This window comes from Cladophialophora bantiana (assembly GCF_000835475.1).
Source record: "Cladophialophora bantiana CBS 173.52 unplaced genomic scaffold supercont1.18, whole genome shotgun sequence".
NCBI lineage: Eukaryota > Fungi > Ascomycota > Eurotiomycetes > Chaetothyriales > Herpotrichiellaceae > Cladophialophora > Cladophialophora bantiana.
Window position 1 is genome coordinate 192,093 of NW_015971592.1, and position 20,057 is coordinate 212,149.

Here is a 20,057-nt window from a genome sequence, read left to right on the forward strand (position 1 = left end):
CCAACTGTAAAGTGGTCAAGCCTGATGAGATGCAGGCCATCGAGTCCCGGAAGACCATTTCCCGCATCGCCACAAAGGCCACACACATAACTTGGCGAATGACTGCCATGTTTCCGGCGTCTGCAACTATGTAAACAATGCTGCCTTTCGGCCTGGCCGAGGCTTTGACTTTTCTGATTATGTTCCACAAGGCTAACAGCCCTTGTATGCTGACGTCACCTGTTTCCCTTGACCGATGAGCTGCTCAAATATCGCGGATCTGTCGGCAACATGCAAGGTTCTTGTCGTCCAAGAACAACTCGAAATTGTGGTCAGCAAACACGGGCGGGACTAAGTCACATCGTTGGTCGCTGACGTTCTCGAAGGGAACACGGGAGCAGTCAGGATTGGGGTCTTGTCGTCTTTCTCCCGCAGTAGATGAGCAGCTTGTCCTCCAGTATCTGTAAATGATGCCGTTCCAATTGCACCTCATCCTGCAGCATAGGTACTCTTCTCCCGCAGGGCCTCGCCATACTTCCAAAGTAGGACTGGTGCCGGAAGGCCAAGCCCGATGGCAATGAACGCAAGCAATGAGTTTCCCCAGTCTTGTCCAAGAGCCTGGTACATATATGGGGCAAAGAGTGGACTATTGCGGAAGCACATAATGGTTAGTTCCAATTCAAAGTCAAGGCCACACGGTGAAAAGGGAATCGCGTACAATCCAAACCCTGCCAGACTTCTCAGCACCACAGCAGAAGCGACAGCCGAGGCTGCAAAACGTGAGTATGCATCCACAATGTAAGTCTGTGTGCATTGAAAGCCCATAATCGTGCCTGCAGCAAAGATTGCAGCTCCAATATTAGGAACAATCCAGTGCACACTCGCTCTTGCGCCCCAGCCGTAGATAAAAAGACCGATCGGCACGAGGACAGCTCCCGGAAGCATAAGCGGTACACGAAATTCAGGTCTTCCAACGTCGTTGTTTCGTGACTTCAGTCTGCGGTAAATACGGTCGTTGATCGGAGCGCAGATCTGTGTGCCCAGAAAAAACCCCACCCCTAGAGAGATGTAATTTAGGCCACCAATACCGACCGATTCTTGGTAGATTCCCTGCCAGACTTCGGGAAAAGTGGATAGGACCAGGTACATAAGGCCGTAGAGGTACGCCCTTGAATATTGTAAGCGGATATCATGAGCCAATGTGCAAAAACTTACATATACATGGCTAGAGCCTGAATAATAGGTTGGGTGCCCAGAAGACGAAATGGGCGGACGAGACTCGTGCGAAGGACCTTCCCCAGTGTTCTGTCGGGATGATCCCACTCAGTATGGTAGTTTGGATTGCCTGTCTCTTTCCGGAGTTTCTTCGCTTTGTCATTCAATAGCTTTGGGGCGTAGGTTTCTCGTAGATATATAATGCCAAGGACTTGAATCCCAGCGTCCATGATCGAAGTCGCCCAAAAGCACCATCTCCAGGTTGTCTATCCAACGTCAGCATCTAAGTAATCACACGCATAACCGTTAAACCTGCCTTTAGAGCAATAAACCCACCAGCAATAGGTCCAACTGCAGGACCTAGAAGGGGTGCGAGAGAGTAGATACTGATAGACTTGCCTCGTTCTTCTGCACGCCAGCAGTCACTCAGTACTCCTCCACCCAACGCCAAAGGTGCACTGCCGCCTAGCCCACTCAGAAACCGAAATGCGATGAGTTGGCCTTGGGTTTGAGCAAAGCCGCACCCGATATTCCAAGCGAGGTAGAACAGATTCGACAGTTGCAAAACAATAACTCGGCCGTACATCTCAGATAAAGGGCCCAAAAACAATGGTCCGATGGCGTACGCAAGGACGAAGATAGAAAGGGTTAACGATTTCTCGATATCCTGGGTAATGCCGAGATCTTGGCCTATTTTATCAAGAGCCGGTGCGACCATAGACGATGACACGGGTGAAATGAATGTAAAAGATGATACAATGAGAGTTGCCGCCCATTTCTTCCTGTATGTCCAATTCTTGGGATTTTCTGGGTCGTCGGAGCCCTCCCAAGTGACCTAATACAAACCGGATTCAGCACTTGCCGTGGTCCATATGAGAAGAGATGAAATAGCAAACTTACCAGGTGGGGATCCTTCAATGATCGAGTAGATTTCTCAGATTTCAATTCTGGCAGATGGACTCCTGCTTCGACGTCACGACTATTGACCACACCAAACCTGACTTCCTCCTGGGACTCCCCAGCGCTGCTGCTCGCGGATATGGCATCCTCCTCAATTATTGGGCCCTCATCGCCGTCGCGCAGACCGAAACAATCCTCATCGGGTGTCGCAGCGACATGGTAATGGTGGGCGCCATGGTCATCCATGAATTGAGGCGAAAACAACCGGTGGGAATCATCTTCGGGAGTCGATCGTGCTCGCCTTAAAGAGGCACGCGAGAGCCGTCTGGACCGATTTTCGGGAGCTGTCCGTGTCTTGTTTAGGTCTGTAGCCATGTCCGAGTTGTCTGCGCTTGTTATCGTCATGCAGCAAAGCCAGAGTCTAAAACGGGATCGCGGCACAGAAGGAACATGAAGAATGAGGGGGTGGAAAGCAGCCGAGGATTTTAAATCATTTATCCCACCTCGTCGTCCACAGGGAAGCAGTCTAGAGAAAAGAAGCGGACTTTATGCATAATGGCCGGCCGATGCGCGCATAACTGGCCATTGAGTGGACGAAGCATCGCAAACCCCGGCCAGTGTGAAAGAACAAAAGAACCATGGAGAAAAATGTCACTTCAGTTGCCGCCACCCCGGTCGAAGGATTGCATCGACTTGGACGGAACTCGGCACGGTAAACGATGCTGCAACAAGACTCTTTGGCCCCGGGGGAAACATGACGAAACGTCACCCACCCCGAGGCCAGCTGGGCCAGCTAGGGCCGTTAACGGAGAGTTAAGCTTCTGATCGGCAGGATGGTGCAGAGTCTTGATTTGACCTGTTGCTGTTGCTGTCTCGCAACGAAGGACAGAAAAGACGATGGCGCAGTTGGGTGCGGGTGGTGAAGAAAGTGACAGAAATCATCATCACCACCATCACGTGCCATGTCATTGACCAAAAGCCACCGATCACATGATCAAAGCCTTGCACGTGATCCTCGTTGACGCCCTTTCCCTCTTTCAAGGCAGGGAAATGATCGACTTGGACAGCATGCAACTTACATACAAGGAGGTACCTGAAAGGCTCTGCTCTCGGCAATGTGGGTAATGGCTATGGTGGTCTTGTCCCTGGGAAGTTTCTGAATATTCCACCGCGCGTCAGCACACAAACCCAAGCCTATTTGAAAATCTTCCTTCTCTATCAAACCTGACCGCATTCGATTCCTCGCTCCCTGATGGAGACGACAAAATCCCGGGATTGTACTCCCTCCTGGCCTGGTTCTACCCATACTGCCTCATGGTCTCCTCAATCTTGCTCTCGCCTTTCCTTTCCGTGCCTTTCTTCATGCCCACCCAGATTCTCGCCCGCCATATGCACGTCAGATAACGCATCCAACCCCGTCCCCATACTCAAATGCATATCCAAATCCATTGGGAAGTCTTCTACGCCGCCCATTCCGTAACCCATGTCTTGCCACCACTCAGCTGCTGCGCTGGGCACGGCGGCCGAGAGAGAAACTGGTGTGGGGCCCAATAACGGCAGTGGATCCTGCATCTCTTCTAGACCTGGACTTGAGGGTGATACGGGAAATTCCACAGGTATCGACATACCCGCTTGATGAAGTAGTGTTTGATGTTGTCCGAGGATCTGAAGGGAAGATTGACGAGACGGCGGTGGCGGTGGTAGAGAAGAAGAACTCGTTTCTTGCCTGGTTGAAACCGCCACTCCCGATCCTCCCAAAAAGCTAGCACTGCCAGCGCCGCCAGAGCCACCAGCGGGTGCATGATCCGGCACCCCAGCAATCAGAGCTGCCAGAAACTCGAGCTTCCTCGTCACAAGCACCTGCAAAAACCGATCCAGTACCCTCTCGACATAGATAAACCTCTTTAGCACCTGTCTGACATTTTCCCAAGCTTCGATGTTCAAGCGTTGCAGGACCATCGCGAAGTGAACGCTGAACCAGCGTTCATTGATAAGATCTCCCGGGTGCTCGACTGAAGGTGAGGATATTACGCCTGCCCTTGTGATGTGGTGTGGGACTTGTACTCGATTGGGACCATCGGATTCCTCGACAACTGCGCCAGCGAAGAAGAGGAAAAGAAGGGCGTCCGTTGGAATTGGGTTAGTTTGCCCTCTTCCACCACGGCTCTTTCCCGCTGCAGCCACTTGCAGACGTCTATGCTGGCTCATGAGCGCCATAAGCAAGTCCAATCTGTTGCGCAGGTGATGATACGGTATGTATGCCATGCTTGGAGCATTCATGCTGTATCGCATGATGAACTGAAACATGTAGTTGGTGGCAAGCACAATACCAGAGTGGAAGACACAAAGCATCTGCGACAACAATGACCGCCCATGGACCTCCGTTTCTATAATGTCCAGGTACATATCCGACGAGAGACAGATCAAGCCGTACTGACGTAACGACAGCCATGTGTATATCGGATCGGCACGGTCTTGTCCGCCTTCATCAACAGATTCGGCAATGCCTGGGGAGCCCGATGTGTCTGACAGGACGAAAGCGAGATCATTTGCTGCCAATGCTTCGCGATGCCAGTTAATCAGCTCCAGCAGATGCTGCGTATAGTCGCTTTCTTCGCCGCGCTCGGCAAGGAGAAATATGGCAATGTCCGTCTCCTCAGATACCTGGTCATCGAAGCTGAACAAATGATCAAATGGTCGCAAAGACGGTTCTTCTGACCAGGGCTTAGGTGCCCAAGACTCGACGTCCATAGATGGCCGCTTTGCAACATGGCTCGTGGTAAGCGAGTCGCAAAGTATCAGAAGGTACTTTAGCACTGGATGCACCGATTCGAGGCCTCCTTCAATGCTTTGAAGAAGGCGCATTGAAGCCGCACGGTGAACTTGACAACTCTCCAGATCCTGGCAGTGGAAACTGAATGTCGTCATTCCGTTGATCAGACTCAATGCTTCTTCAGTGCTGATCCCTGGTCGACCGAGCTGAGCCCGGGTCTCTTCGAGACATTTTCCGTGATGGTGGATGGCTCTAGCCCACAGCATAGGAGTGTTCTCTGTCCGGGGAAGGTAATTTGTGATATAGCTAAGGGCGCCGGAGAAAAGTCCGTGCAGCATAGCCGGATTGTTGATAACCATATTCCGGATCCAGCCGTCGGTGGATTGGACTGCGCTGTGCGACGGGCTGGAGTAGATATGTGCTGGCCAAAAGTTTGACATGTAGCATAGTCGCCAGAACTGCAGGACGGAGTTGAAAAACGTGTCGGGGGACAATTGTGCAGCGACACTCGGGTCTGAAGCGCCGCTTGAAACCAAGGGAATAGGGGACGCGGCTAAGCTAAGTTGCGCCAAAGACGCGGCATATTCAGCAGGGAGAAGGGTGGAAGTCGACAGTGGGAAAGTCGAAGATCTTGGGGACAAGGCTGGGGATTCGTGGGTCGCTGATTGCCTTCGGGACTGCTCTGGTTGGCGTCTCTGAGCCTCCTTTTGCTGGTATTGGAGAACCCCTCTGGCCTGCTGCTCAAGGATATCTTGGATGGATGGAATGGGCTCGGCCGTCGGACTTGGAGCACCCGTTTGGGCTGCTGGACTTTCGGAGCTCGTTGGCTCTGACTGAGCCTGGCTTCCACGTTCCGACAATTTCGCCTGGGAAGACGGCTTTCTTGATCGCCTTGCAATTTGCATGGCATGGCTTCGAACAGCAAATACCTCTTCTCTCTGCCTGGACCTAAGATTTGTGGCATTCTTGTTGACAAATAGGAAAGGGCCGGTATATGCTGGCGGTCGTTGATCTGGCTGGCGCCCGCCCGGGTCCTGTTCCGCCATCGCAGCTTTCGGTTGATGAAGGTTGGAGCGGCGTGATCTGCACCTCAGACTGCAAGATGTTGCGTGTGGGTCGTCCTTGAGCTCTTCGGCATTCGCCCCAAAATGATGGATTGGTGAGCTTGCCACCCCCTGAGGGCTGTACATTCTGGGAAAGAGGACGGTTATAAATCCTGTCAACGAGAAGGATGCATGTGCTTCATTCCGATATTCAACGTTGATCAATGAAGCATACGGGCACAAAGATTGGGATAAAACTGCACTTCGGGAAGCGCGATACCGAGTTCATGAATTTGGAAGAGGTCAGTATAGCCGTGAAGCATGTAAATGTCGCATCTGGCCAAGGTACGGCCGATACATCTTCCCCCCAAGAAATGGGCATCTGTCGAGGCGGCGGACTCGCATTTTTTAAGCTGGGAAGGTGGCCAGAGACGCATTTTCAGATTACGAGCTCAGCAAGCCCCCGTACCCCATACATTGAGCGATGAACGTGTGGACAAGGCTGGTTGAACCATAAACTTATTCGGGTTTGTAGAACCACACCAGGATGCGCAAACGGGACGACGGAGCGGTTGATTGGTGTGAGACGGAGCCTTAGTGCAGCTTCTGTTCTCAGAGGCTTAGCCACCGCAGGCCATGCCTTAAGTCGACGTTCGGAGAGCCAGAGCCGAAAAGCAACCCTGGGGAGCCATGCCCGACGATAAGCTCGTGGGCCTGATGCGATGAGTAAGGCACACGTCGGCGAATTGAACCCTGGCCACGAACTTCGCCCGAGCAGAACCGCGGCTTTCACGGGCCCAATTGCATGTCGACTGATTGAATAACATTTGACAAACCGGTTCCCTGATTGCCCACAAGCCTGCGAGGCCAAAGCATGCAGAGTACGTCAGGCGCACGACAAGTAGCCGTTGCAGATCATGACTAGGGTGGCGGGTTGGTGCTCCCATTAGATCAGGGTCGACCACCCCAAGACATTTCAAACACATCTGGGGCCTCCAGGCGATAAGTCAGAAAAGGAAGCATCTACCGAGTTGGGCTCGTATCAGAAGTCTGGGCGTTCAATCAATATTTGGCATTTGGTCCGCGTCAAAGCGCCGTACATTGAACTTTTAATTTGGCCCCCTAAGCGGAGAGGTTGGAACTGGACTTTGTGTCTATGATCACTATCAATCCGGTTGGATCTCATGATGGTGGTTGATACGGATGAATAAGCATTTCCGAGAAACTATTCGGCGACGTCAGTAGTTGAGATCAAGGCATCAATATGCGAGAAGCTCACCTCTTCAAACTGTCCACCCCGCGAACCTCGTCTGTGAGGAGAGGCATCTTGACAACGTTGAACTCGTCATACAGCTCTTCGATCTGGTCGAGATATTTCTTCTGCATCTTCCTCCTGGCGTTACACTGCTTGCATTCATTGCCTTTCTCCGGGAACAACAATTGGTTGACCACGATACAATGCGTATCAATATGGTAATTGGCCAGCTCTTGAATCATTCTCTCGGTCTCGTACAGTGAAAGGAACTCGGCGATGCAGACGCAGACGAAGGTGGTCATGTCAGGATTCTTGAACTGGCCGTTGACTTCGGCAATGGTCTCTCGAAGTGATTCGAGCTTCTGCGTCAGCTCCTCAAGCGTTGCCCCCCCAGGAAGACCTCCTCTTGCTCCAATGACTGATTGCAGCATTGGGCCGAACTGTGTGGAGAGCTGAGAGATCTTTGCCAGGGCCTTTTCCAGGACTGTGGGGAACTGTAGGAAGCGAAGAGTGTGGCCAGTGGGAGCCGTATCGAAGATGATGACTTCATATGAGAGCGATTTGACCTGTTTGAGCACTTCGGCAAAGGACATGGCCTCATCAACGCCGGGAATCTGTCTTGATTAGCAGCCAACCTCACAATAGCATGAGAAAGTGCGTACGCTGAATGCTAGATCTTGCATCATGTTGCCCATTCCACCCAGTCCCGCCATGGCATCCTGAGCCTCATCTCCTGCGCCGCTGATAAGGTCGTTAATGGAGCCATTGGGATCAATTTCCATGGCGCTGAGGTTGGTAAAACCCTCGACCAGTCTAGCATCTTTGCCAAATTTCTGACTGAAGGCATCACTCAAATTGTGAGCGGGGTCAGTGGAAATCAAGAGCACTGATTTCCTGGCTTTGGCCATTTGAATCGCCAGCGAACAAGAGGTTGTTGTCTTGCCCACGCCACCTTTTCCGCCCACGAAAATCCATCGTAGTGACTTCTGGTCGATAAGGTTTTGAAGGCTAGGTTCAAGGACGTCGTCGTCTGCGTTAACAATGGCAGTCGACATCTTTACACGTGCAATGTCAACGTGATCCGCGTTGTATGGCTTGTCGCGATCCTCTTCTTGTGATTCAGGGCTTTGGTCACTGCGTCGTGCAGAAGATCACTCGGTGTTCTCGAATGTTCCTCGAGGACTACAAATCCACGGAGAGATAGGAGATTTGGATCGAAAAGGCACTGTGCGGCTTGCGGAATCTATGTTGAAGAACTGAGATAATCTATTGTCTATAGACAAGAAAGAGACGGCAATCCTGTAAACGTAGACCTAATGGCGACAGCGTGGCTCTGGCGGGCGGAGATGGTGGCCAGAAAATCGCAGGTCGCAGGTCGCAGGCCGCAGGTGCGAACAACGAGCCCACGTCATTGCTTCCTTTCCCACTTCTCACATGCCTCGTATTTCGTATCCCATCCCGGCCCATCTCGCGACTGAGCCTCGTGGCTTGACTACATTTTCTTGATGCTTTATCCCGCTTGTCTACGATGGAATCCAAAGAAGGCAGAGTAGAACGATTGTCATATAAGTGACTGATAGCAGTCTTTAGCAGGCCTTTACCTGAATTCAAGCCACGTATCTGGCCAAATTGCAACTCCGCCCTGAATGCTAATCGTGAAACGTGGTAAATTTGCGCCCTTGCGACACGAGAGAGTCCATCTCTACCTGGGAATCCGGCCATGCCATGTTGTCATCTACGTACGTGCTTGCCTGCCTGCTGCTCTGGAGACTGAAATTGCTTTTGAAAGGCGAAATCATGGGATAAATGAGGTTGATTGTCGGACCCGCTTGATAAAAAAAAAGTTCATAGCCCCGTAAGATGATGATAGTGTACAGTGGAAAGTGGCATAAGGTCGAGTTGCAGCTGGTATGAAGCTGAGCTAGTGTTCATCTTCGTCGCCGTGACGATACGTGCAAGAATCGCCTTTAAGGCATTTGCCTTGCTCCCAGAACGTGCACGTTTGAGTTTTGTAAAGGTATGGCTTTGAGTCCCCTTTTTTCTTCTTGGTCCCACCTTTTCTTCCATGGTCATTGTCGTTGTCGTTGGAGTCGCTCCGGCCATGTTTGCGCGAAGTGTCGTCGAAATTACCGATGTAGGGGTTAGGGTTTCCCCCCATGCTGAGAGGGAGAGTATTAGCGGGTGTAGCCGCTTGGGTCCCCTGTTGCATCGAGGCGAGAAGTGCGCCTAGATTGGGTCCGAGAGCCGAAGGCTGGGAGGCGGCTGGATACTGAGGTTGCTGATTTTGGCCTTGCGATTGTTGTCCGAGCACTGTTTGAAGAAGGGCTTGTAGGGTCACATTCGAACTCGGGGCCGCTTGTGGCGTAGTACTCGGCTGATTCAGCTGATTTGGCCGACCAAACATGCTCAGAGCACGCTGAAGCTCGGGTGGAATGGCTCCTGGTTGTTGCTGAGATGTCTGTGAGGCGGATAGGGCCTGCATCTGGGCTGCAAGATCTATGGCAGGTTGCGTTCGACCTTGTCGCGCCAGATACTCCTTCTCCCGCTGACGCGTCTTCTCATCGGGCTCCCCGAAAGGAGTTTCGGGTTCGGCTGGCTCGAAATCGCCTTCATCCTCGTTGGAATCATCTGGCTCCTTTGGTGTTGACGGACGATCGGCCTTGGAAGTGTAAAGTGCCATGAGTGTGTCTTGCTCGTATTTATTCTGGGCTTCGCTACTAGGGCTCTCAGGCTTCATAGACCCGCCGAACTTGGGTGAATTGATCTTGTGTGGTGAATCATCGCCAAGTGAAACATCTTCAAGGTAATTAAAGTCCACCTCCGAGGGTGCGGCGTATGGCTCGAGTTCTTCGAAAGAATCTTCATCTTCTTCATCATCAAGATCGTCCAAGTTCTTGTGGAGTTTAAGCGCTTCACCCTCGCGACCAGTATCCCCAGCGTCGCGTTTCAGACGGTCGCCCTGGTCAAGCTCCTCGTCAGGATCATGAGTGAACAGGCGAGTCTCCACAAGCTCTGCATCTACTTTCCAGGTAACGCGAAGTTTCCGACGAGCTTCCTTCCGCAGTCGTTTGGCCTTTTGTTCTTCGGTCTCATTCGGAATCTCGTCTTCCTTCTTTGTCTCCTTCTCGGGTTTCTTCTCCATGTCAGCTAGTAAACCCATGAAGGACGAGGCGGTCGCGGCCTTTGTGACGGGGGCAGAGCCGCCATTTCGCGGTGGCGACTCCTTGCCCGAATTTGGTTTCTTCACCGGCTGAGCGGCTACAAGCGAGGGCGATGCCGTTGAGGACGCCCTCTCTTTTGCAGCTGCAGCAGCTCGCTCTGCGTTCGAAGTGCCTGGCTTCTTAGGGGCTGATGCTAAAGACGCAAAGATTGAAGATTTTGGAGGAGGTGCCACGGCAACTTTCCCTTTTGTGGCCGGATTGGCCGTGGTTCCTGGTGGAGCAGAAGTTGTCTTTTCTCCAGCCTTTGCTGCTTGCGCAGCTTCCAGCGCCTTTCTACGTTCGGCGTTCTGAAGGGCCAGAGGTTTTGACGACTGTGGAATCAATTTTGCGACCTTCTTCAGGACTGGTGGAACAGACCCGTCGCCTTCGCGAAGACGCTTAACCCCGGTCGCGCCCTCTTTTCGTGCCCCATCTGCTGGACTCCCAACAGACTTGGGCGATGCCGGCTTGTCAGCCTTCTTGTCATTCGTGGTGGAAGCCTTCTTCGCCGTAGCGGCGACAGCATTATCGAGGACAGTCTGTGCCAACGTCTTGATGTCGGTCATGGCTTTCTTGGTTAGACGCTGTAAGATTTTTGACAGCTTCGTCATCTCCAGCATTTCGGAATCTAGTGTCTCAAATTTGACAACAAACTAGTTCAAGAGAGTTAGCGGGGGAATCCAAATGTGAAGACTTCCTCTGACCTTGAGAATAGAGCTGACGAGAGTACTGTCATAATCCGCAGCGTTGAACCTGTCGAGCATGAAGGAATGCAAGGCCGACATTGTGAACTGGTTTTCACCTAATCTGAAGGAATTATTAGTGAACGTTATTGGATGGGATCAAGGAATAGTTATGCAATGGCCATCCCAAGGGCATACGAGATATGTCACGAAAAGAAGCGGTTTGTAACTATCTATGGACGTAGAGCTATGGATACAACCATTATGCAAGAGTGACGAGCATATCAATGTCCTCATATTCCGGACCCAAGACAATGAGCTCTGATCGCAACAACGGCGAAAGAAGCTGACAGCCTTGTGCCTATGACAACAGGAGTCGGGACCAGATAAAGCCATCTCACGGCGAGCGAGGAAGCAGGACGTAAACACGAATACGGCAGGAGGAATGGGGGAAAGCACATACCTCTTGACGATGGCTGGATGACCATACAGCAAAGATCTCATCATGACATTTTCCATGACTTGGCGATATCGCGCGACTTCTTCCTTCAACCTCTGAGCATCTTTGGCTGTGGGAGAATTAGGGAGCTCTGCCTTTCTTAGACTTTCATTTTTAGTTTTCCAAGCGTCTCTCAAGCTTCGTACGCTATCACCGAAACCAGCAATGCCCCCACGTATCTTTTCGGGAGAAACCGATTTGTTGCGCGGGCTCCAAACGGCTTGCACTGCATTGTAAAGAGCTTTTCCGCGTTCATCCGTTGGCATGGATACGCTCAGCAAGGCTGGAGTCACTTCCGGTGGCTCGTCATCCTCGATCTCCAAGTCGTCATCAGAATCCGTCTCAGATGCTGAGGGGTGATCGTCAGGCTTCGCAGAGGCGTCCTTTCTCGGTCGACCCCTTTTCTTCTTGGGCGCCTCTTGGTCTTTGTCAGCGGTTGGTTTCGCAGCTTGCTCCGGCTTTGGTTGTATGGCTACCCCTGCCCACGTCAGCTGGTGTTGATAACTTGAGTCGTTCTCAGTACCTGGCCGTGGTGTTTGTGATGTGACCAGCGACATGGGCTGTAGTGGCTGGCCTCCTTGCAAGGATCTTGGATCCACGGTTGAACCGGATTTGAAGTAAGAAGTCGCCATGTAGGGTTGCTGCGTCTGGAAAGCATGGCTGGTGTCTGCCAAAATCATTAGCGAAAAGCTCTTACGGAAAGGAGTGCACCTTCCTACTTGTATGCATCATCTGATTTGCATTCAACATAGAAGGATCCACGAAATGATTAGTTGGTTGATGGGTTTGGTCTTGGAAAGTCCCAAAGCGCATCATGTCAGCGTTCTAGGCCAGTGTCAGTAAACAATGTCTAGCGGTCAAGGCGGCGGCTTGGTCGCTTACCTGGCCATGGGACAAATGCGGAGGGCGTGGGCCGATGTTGACGAATGATGGTGGTTGTGGTTGTGGTTGTGGTTGTGGTTGTTGCTGTTGTTGGATCGGATAATTTTGCGAAGGCGTGGTTGTTTGTCGTTGAGGCATGCTCATCTGCTGTGTATTGAATTGCTGGTTGGAGTAGCCCATTTGGGAGGGATAATGGTAGCCGCCATCAAAGCCCACGGGCGAGGGAGAGGGTCCTGAATAGAACCTGGGGTCATAGTTGGGTTGGCTCATCTGGCGGGAGTCGTAGAATGGTTGAGAGTATTGATGGTGAGGGAAAGGCCGCTGGGGGACACTGAACTGTTGGATATCTGGCGTGCTCGATTGTCGGCCTGTGTTGGGATCAAAATCTTGCGACATGGACAGGGACGGTTGAGAATAGGTGGAATCGAACAGCTCGGGGTCAAAGAAGCGAGACAGATCGTCTCCATTTTGAAGACCGTCAGAGCCGGTAAAGGCCTGGATGCCATCCAGCACGCCGTATGATTGACCCTTTGCATGCTGCGCACCGTTGATTGTAGAGTTGGTGGACGGGTCCATGGCGACGGGGGGTGATCGACCGGCATCAAAGAGAGGACAGAAGCTGGACGCGCAGTCACGTGGCCGAAGGTGGTGGAGGGCCGAGCGGGATCCGTTCTAATCACGTGCGGAAGAGCCCGGACTGGCCAAACCCAAATCTGCAAATTAGAGGCACCAAGGGGCACTCAACAGGCACCACCAGGCCCAAGAAAGAGGCCCCCGGGAGAGTTGCTGCGTTGGATGGACTTTGGCTTATGCCGAGAAAAGGTGCCACTCACAGGCCACACCACGCGCTCGGCTGCATATATGGGAAGTGGTAGGCCTGGTCAGCCCAAGGGAGACTTTGAGAGGCTTTGAGAGGCTTTTCTGATGTACTCCGTACTTCGTGTAATCCAAGCAGTAGAGACCGTAGAATTTAATTGCCGTTCCGGTACACAGGAGGTTAGTGTTAAATGTTTTTTTTTGGCTCGCTGTCAGTCCAGGGTGACTTGATTGTTTTTTTTCCCTTTGGTCGAGGTTTTTCTGTGGAGGGTTGCCTTGCCGCCTGGGTGCGCCTTTGCCCTTTTCCCTGCACCACCACCCCCAAGAGGCCCAAAAACCCCCCTGAACAATCTTCTCTAGTATGAACCAGTGTCAAAGGAATCAAAGCACTAATGCACTCAATCCACCCGTCTCTGAGGCGCTGTACACACAAAGAGGCTCAGAAGACGTGTTTTGGGCGGATTCAGATCAATATTAGATGACGAGCCAACGCGCCACAGTCACGCCAACGGCAACACACCCCGACTCCAGCCCAAGCGTGATGCAGAAATGGAGAACCATTCAATGTCACTTATTACAGAGCACAGTCCGAGCGTGCCGAGGAACAAGATTACAGAGTGAAAAAGGCGGGAAAAAAGGGTTATCGTAGACAAATTGCGTGGGAGACAGAGAGGGAGAGGAAAGAATGAGGAGGAAGTGAGAGGGAAGAGAGAGGGAGAGATTGAAGGCCAGTTTAACCTCTTGGAGATTGAGACGCCGCTGCAGAGCCGGCCTAAGCCGTTTTTGGCTTGGCGTCTACATGACTGCTGCGCCAGTGGCACCTGCCAGTTGGCCACTATTAGCACAACCAAATACAATATGCTTCGAGGCTCTTTGTGTACAAACAACGCAAGTCAACGTCTATCTGTGCCCTGCAACACCTGTCCATGTGTGCTTCTACATCATGAGAGCCTGCCCTCGTTAGACTCGGTGATTTCGAGGTCAAGATGAAAGTCTGCTTTCCACAGCTTCACTTCAACCCACCATCCGCGGACCTTCATCCTCGACGACCATGGCAGCCCGCACCCAGACTCTGCGGGATCGTCAGATAGGTGAGCAATGTCCCGAGGACGACTGGCTTGACGTTCATGGATCTCACCTACCCCAGCTTCCATTGAACGCATACTAAGCCTGAACCACGACCACTCATCTGGCTCAAATGGCGATGCAACCACCAGCCCTCAAGCGACTTCGCTTCTCAACGAGGACGGAGAACCCATATGGAAGGTTCTTGTATTTGACAACCTTGGACGAGACATAATCAGCAGTGTTTTGCGAGTAAATGACTTGCGGAGCAAAGGAGTAACAATACATCTGTCAGTGCCAGTGCGAACAATTTGTTTGGAGCGGCATAGCAACTGACCCGCCAACAGAAACATAAACTCTCCTCGCTTTCCCATACCCGATGTTCCTGTCCTGTACCTCGTCGAACCTACTCCTGTCAATATCCAGCTCATCTGCTCCGACCTCGCCCGAGGGCTATACTCTCCAGCCTATGTTAACTTCATCTCATCGATATCCCGTCCCTTACTTGAAGACTTTGCCGCCCAAATTGCCTCCACAAACACTGCCGACTCCATCGCCCAAGTCTACGACCAATACCTGAATTTTATCGTGGCCGAACCGGATTTGTTCAGCCTGGGAATGGGAAAAGAATCGTATTGGACTTTTAATAGTGCCAAAGCGGAAGCAGAGGTCCAGGATGCAGCTATAGACAGGATTGTGAGCGGGCTGTTCAGTGTCAGTGTAACAATGGGATCGGTGCCCATTATACGATGTCCTCAGACAGAACTGGCCAAAATGATTGCAACGAAACTGGACCGAAAGCTGAGAGATCATGTCCTCAACTCCAAAGATAACTTATTCTCGTCCAAGGGCTCCGCGGCCAATCTATACTCCGCGCCCTCACGGCCAGTTCTGATAATCCTGGACCGAAATATTGACCTGGTCCCGATGCTGTCCCATTCGTGGACGTACCAGTCTTTGGTTCACGATGTCTTGAAAATGCACCTCAACCGAATCACGGTAGATGTGGCAGACGAGGCAGACCCGACTGCAAAACCGCGAGCCTACGACCTTAATGCAAGTGACTTTTTCTGGGTGCGCAATGCAAGCGCTCCATTCCCCCAAGTTGCCGAAGACATCGACAAAGAACTTACAAAATACAAAACCGACGCAGAAGAGGTCACCAAGAAAACAGGGGTGAGCAGCATCGAAGACCTCAACGACAGTTCAGCCTCCGCAGCCCACTTGAAAGCAGCAATAACCCTGCTGCCCGAGTTGCGAGAGCGCAAAGCTACTCTGGACATGCATATGAACATTGCCACTGCACTGCTCAAGGGCATCAAGGACCGCCAACTAGATAACTTCTTCCAACTGGAAGAGAATATTACGAAACAAACCGCCGACCAAATGCTCACCCTCATTAAATCCGATGAGAAGGGTAACAACCCGCTGGACAAGCTGCGGATATTCATTATCTGGTACCTCAGCGTCGACAGGGAGCCCTCTAAATCCGAGCTCTCGGAATTCGAGTCTGCACTCACAACTGCTGGTGTGGGAGATGCAGTGACAGCAATCAAACACATCTCAAACGTGCGTCTAGAAACGCGAGGGACAATGATGAGCTCCACAGCACCATCTCAGCAACAAGCCTCTTCCCAAACGCCATTGTTTGGCGGCCTCTCCTCGCTCTCGAAAAACTTCACTGAAAAGCTTTCATCCACTGCGCTCGGAAACACATTTAGCAACGTAAACCTCGAAGCACTCGTGTCCGGGGTGAAAAATTTCCTACCCGCGAATAGGGACCTCACGGTGACCAAGATTGTTGAGTCAATTATGGATCCTCCCGCCGCAAGTTCCAGCGCGATCGCGATGACGGAGGGATATCTATACTTTGATCCAAGAAGTGCACATGCAAGGGGTATTTCTGGGACGGCAAGTGGGCTGAATCCGCCATCGAGAGACGGTAGGGGAGGCCCTAGTGGACAATCGGGAGCCGCAGGTATGAATCCCAGCTTTGGCCAAAGAAGACAGGGGTATACGGAGGCAATTGTCTTCACCGTAGGAGGAGGCAGTATGGATGAATACGGCAATCTGCAGGAATGGGTCAAAAGGACAAGTGGGCTGGGAACCGGAGGTGGTGGAGGAGTAGGCGCCAATGCCCCCCGGATGAGGAGGGTCGTTTACGGGAGTACCGAGTTAGTCAGTGGAGAGGACTTTTTGTCGGAGCTGGTGAGATTAGGAAATGAACTCTGACAGGGAATACCAAGTGTACACGTATATTCTGTTCGTGCACATACCCATACGCAGAACAAGGGGGGCGGAATCACTAGTAGACTCGGAACTACATTGATCTCTACCAAGAGGATCTCAGAAGCTCAAAGACAATGATTGATCAGTTGTCATTCCTCGTTCCATCTGCATACTAGGTGTTCTCGGATATTCTGCCCTCTGCAACGCACACTGCTGAATGTATAATGTTCGAGGGACTACCCAGACAACTTGCTGCCGCCACCGCCGCCACCACCACCACCAACAACAAAATTAATGCAGACCGCCTCATGACCATCGTATCGTATTGTCACTGCAAGCCCGACAGAAATTCCGAAGGTCAAACAAAAGGTGCGCAGCGCATTACGGGCGCTGCCAGCCATAACTTCTCGTGGCCAGCCTGCTTCATCCATTCGTTCATTTATTCTCTTGGTTTCATTTCATCTCCTCCCTCTCGAGAACCTGCCTGCTCCGGCTCTCTTCGCCCTAGAATTCTTGTTTTTGATCTTTAAGCTCCGGAAGTTCATGTGCGCGTAGGCGTTCGGGTTGATTGTGCGGGTTGTTGCTGTTGCTGCTTTTGTTGTTGCCTCTTGGTCTCGGCCCTTGCTGCTGCAGCCCAGGGGCTTTCTCGAGGTCTTGGTGGAAGATGCGGATGAGGACGAGATGTTTGACTTTGATGCTGCTTTTTGCCTGCTGGTGAGTCCTTTCTGGGCTCTTTCGTTTACGGGTAGAAATTCTTCCACGTCGTCACATGCGCCTGGATTGTGAAACTGTTCATCGTTTGATTCCTCGTGTTCAGTGATGGGATGCTCCATATCCGAGCCCTTAGGTTCGACATCCGCATCGCCATCCTCCAGGGCAGGAGCCAATTCGCCTGCTTTGTCTCTATCCCCGACATCCTCACCCTCGTCCTCATCTTCGTCATCGGCGACAAACTTTGGTGCCGCAGACGGCTTCATCTTCACTGGCCTCATAATGACTCTCCTCGTCGTCCTCTTTTGGCCCTTTTTCTTCCATACCTTGGCCACTGGCTCCTCTCCCGTAGCTTCTAATGTCGCAATTCCATCTGCCGTTTGACTATCATTGACAAGGACATTGACTTCGCTGGCTTCCATTTCCCTCAAGGCATCGAGGTCATCTTCATTTTCATTGTCATTGTCATTTCGTTGTTGGGTATCCTGTTTACTTTGCTGCAAGTCTGCTATGATCTGACTCAAAGGCTTCGGAGCGCTTTGGACATATCCCAGGCTCCGTCGCGGGCCTCTTCTGGTGGAAGTTGGGCTCGATTTACCGGTAGAGGCGCCAGACGCAGCGAAAAGTCTGTCCTTGAATGAGAATGTGCGTTTCAAATAGGGAGGTGTAGAGTCGTTGACGTTCGCTATCGCTTGCCCTCCTTTCCCAGCACCATTATCTTTCGTAGGAGAATTTGTGTGGACAAAATCACAAAGCGGAGTCTTGGTCTGTGTTGGGGCATCGGTGTCATCATCACCATCGATCACGGTTGCAAATCTGACGGCACTCGGAGTTGCGAAGAAATGATCCAGCATGAATTTTCTGCCTTCGCTTATCGGGGTTTTAGAATGTTGACGTTTGCCAGTGGAGATTCTTGTCGATGGTGTAGTGGCCTGAAGACCTACGTTCGCAGTACCGCTGGATTGCCTGAGTTTCTGGCTCGGGGTCTGGGTCACAGCTAATTGTCGCAATCCGTCGTCGCCAGCACCATCATAAAGCACGTCGACCTTCCTCTTTCTGCTCCCCGGAGCACTTTCAGTACTTTTCTTTGACCCTGAATTGGAGAGCAAATCGAATATGCCCAACACAGTCCCATCTCTCCGCGGGGTCGGTCCAATGGCGTTGGGTATCACTCTTGGTGATATCGATGGGGGTGGGTCATAAGGATCGATGTCGTTCGGGTGCCATAGTGATCTCGAAGGGGAAAAGCTCTTTCGACCTCGATGAGGCGTCAGACTGACTGCACTGTCTGCTCGTCCGTGCCTTCGAGTGCTCTGATGTCGTCGAGGCGTATTCAATACATCGAGGCTGCGTTTCCCCGCTAACACATCCCGGACCCTGCTATACTCTTTGTACTTCGCTGCAATAACAGCATCGGCTTTAATGTCATCCTTGCCTGGCTTGCGACCGCCATGCTTTCCAGCAAAGGTTCGTTCATATTCTTTCAAGTCGGTGCGAAGTATGTCTGCTTGGGACTGCAAAGATGCTCGTTTGGGCGTATCGAGTAGAGTGGTCAGTGTGTCCATGATAGTTCCAAGGGTGTTATCATAGGTTCAGAGGTTAACCATCCGTAGCCATGAGAGTATTCCGTACCGAGTACTTTCACCAGGCTTGACCGGGACGCAGTCTGTGTCGCAGATACAATGTCCGCACTACAACCCGTTGGAGACGCGTCGCAATTTACGCGTTCACACGAGTACGGGAATATGGAAATAGGCAAGTTTGCCGATGCATCTATGCGTTCTCGGCGTCTCGACAGAACTAGACTGAAAATGCGAAAGAGCGAAGCAAGCACTGAGGAGAACAATTTGTCTTTTTTGGAGGTTGATCATGAGGATGAAGATCATTGCAATGAATTTTGTCTTCTTCTGCACCGTCATGATGCTCGAGGAAACGGATGTAGCTGAGCTGAATGGAAATCATCTCGATCTCCTCAAGACTCATTTGTCTCTAGTTCCATGGGTTCAAGTTCCACGGCGCCTCTTCTCTTTTGAGATACCTTTCCATGGGTCTCGCATCTGATACTGCACGTCGAATAGACCGTTCTCGCTTTCTTGGCAGTAAACTCGTTGAGCAGCTCGTTATTCGACCCTTGCAAACTCGCCTTCCCCTTCGAGCGAGCGATATCAACCATAAACAGAGACGCCACTCATGCAACCAACTCAACAACACCGCCCGCTTCCTTGATCTTTCGCTCAGCCTCCTTGCTGAACCACCTTGCTCTTACAACAATCGGAATCTGGGGAATGCGGCCCTTTCCGAGGACTTTGGAGTATCCGAGGGGGAGGAGGTCAAGTACAGGAGCGGTATCGGTCTTCTTGCCAGAAACATACGCTTCGCGAGTCTCCTCAGGTACCAACGACCAGAGCTGTGAGCCAATGTTAGATTCTTGTTTCCAATGTGGATCACGGATAGGTTCTGACCTTGTCGAGGTTAATGCTCGGTTTCCAATAGTGGTTTCTGAGTAGGTGGAAGTGTCTCATTCCGACCTTACCGAAGTAACTAGTTCATTGTTAGCAATCCCTGTGACGCAAGGTCGAGCATGCGAAGGATTTGTCCGTCAGGACCACCCCTCAGCAACTTCGTATTTTCCAAGTAGCAGACGTACCCGGGATGGTATTTGTCCATATTTGTTCTGTGATGATGCTGACCACCGGCAAGACCTCGACCACCAGGATGCTTTCGGTGCTTTCCGATACGACCGTGACCAGCGGACACATGGCCGCGACTGAAGAATTCAACAGTTAGCTAGGTCCTTCAATTTGACT

General features: G+C 51.7%; 7 protein-coding genes across 7 annotated transcripts; 1 reads left to right on the forward strand and 6 right to left on the reverse strand.

Moving 5' to 3' along the window:
• Positions 1–468: 468 nt before the first annotated feature.
• On the reverse strand, positions 469–2,469 carry Z519_10353 (uncharacterized protein; the record flags this gene model as incomplete). Its single annotated transcript, XM_016768070.1, has 4 exons — positions 469–1,147; positions 1,195–1,460; positions 1,499–2,029; positions 2,095–2,469. 4 exons carry the CDS (start codon positions 2,467–2,469, stop codon positions 469–471), a joined length of 1,851 nt encoding a protein of 616 aa, XP_016615538.1.
• Positions 2,470–3,417: 948 nt separating this feature from the next.
• Positions 3,418–5,913, reverse strand: Z519_10354 (uncharacterized protein; the record flags this gene model as incomplete). Its single annotated transcript, XM_016768071.1, has 1 exon — positions 3,418–5,913. The coding sequence occupies one exon, from the start codon at positions 5,911–5,913 to the stop codon at positions 3,418–3,420; it is 2,496 nt and encodes an 831-aa protein (XP_016615539.1).
• A 1,179-nt stretch (positions 5,914–7,092) lies between these two features.
• Z519_10355 (ATPase get3) lies at positions 7,093–8,220 on the reverse strand (the record flags this gene model as incomplete). The annotated part of the gene is made up of 3 exons (XM_016768072.1): positions 7,093–7,135; positions 7,190–7,779; positions 7,828–8,220. 3 exons carry the CDS (start codon positions 8,218–8,220, stop codon positions 7,093–7,095), a joined length of 1,026 nt encoding a protein of 341 aa, XP_016615540.1.
• Positions 8,221–9,086: 866 nt separating this feature from the next.
• Z519_10356 (uncharacterized protein) lies at positions 9,087–13,005 on the reverse strand (the record flags this gene model as incomplete). Its single annotated transcript, XM_016768073.1, has 5 exons — positions 9,087–11,018; positions 11,070–11,172; positions 11,512–12,207; positions 12,245–12,372; positions 12,430–13,005. The coding sequence occupies 5 exons, from the start codon at positions 13,003–13,005 to the stop codon at positions 9,087–9,089; spliced, it is 3,435 nt and encodes a 1,144-aa protein (XP_016615541.1).
• A 1,291-nt stretch (positions 13,006–14,296) lies between these two features.
• Positions 14,297–16,542, forward strand: Z519_10357 (uncharacterized protein; the record flags this gene model as incomplete). Its single annotated transcript, XM_016768074.1, has 3 exons — positions 14,297–14,336; positions 14,393–14,600; positions 14,658–16,542. The coding sequence occupies 3 exons, from the start codon at positions 14,297–14,299 to the stop codon at positions 16,540–16,542; spliced, it is 2,133 nt and encodes a 710-aa protein (XP_016615542.1).
• A 455-nt stretch (positions 16,543–16,997) lies between these two features.
• Z519_10358 (uncharacterized protein) lies at positions 16,998–18,815 on the reverse strand (the record flags this gene model as incomplete). Its single annotated transcript, XM_016768075.1, has 1 exon — positions 16,998–18,815. One exon carries the CDS (start codon positions 18,813–18,815, stop codon positions 16,998–17,000), a length of 1,818 nt encoding a protein of 605 aa, XP_016615543.1.
• A 623-nt stretch (positions 18,816–19,438) lies between these two features.
• Z519_10359 (60S ribosomal protein L27a) lies at positions 19,439–19,917 on the reverse strand (the record flags this gene model as incomplete). Its single annotated transcript, XM_016768076.1, has 3 exons — positions 19,439–19,657; positions 19,713–19,791; positions 19,898–19,917. 3 exons carry the CDS (start codon positions 19,915–19,917, stop codon positions 19,439–19,441), a joined length of 318 nt encoding a protein of 105 aa, XP_016615544.1.
• Between the last annotated feature and the right edge of the window lie 140 nt (positions 19,918–20,057).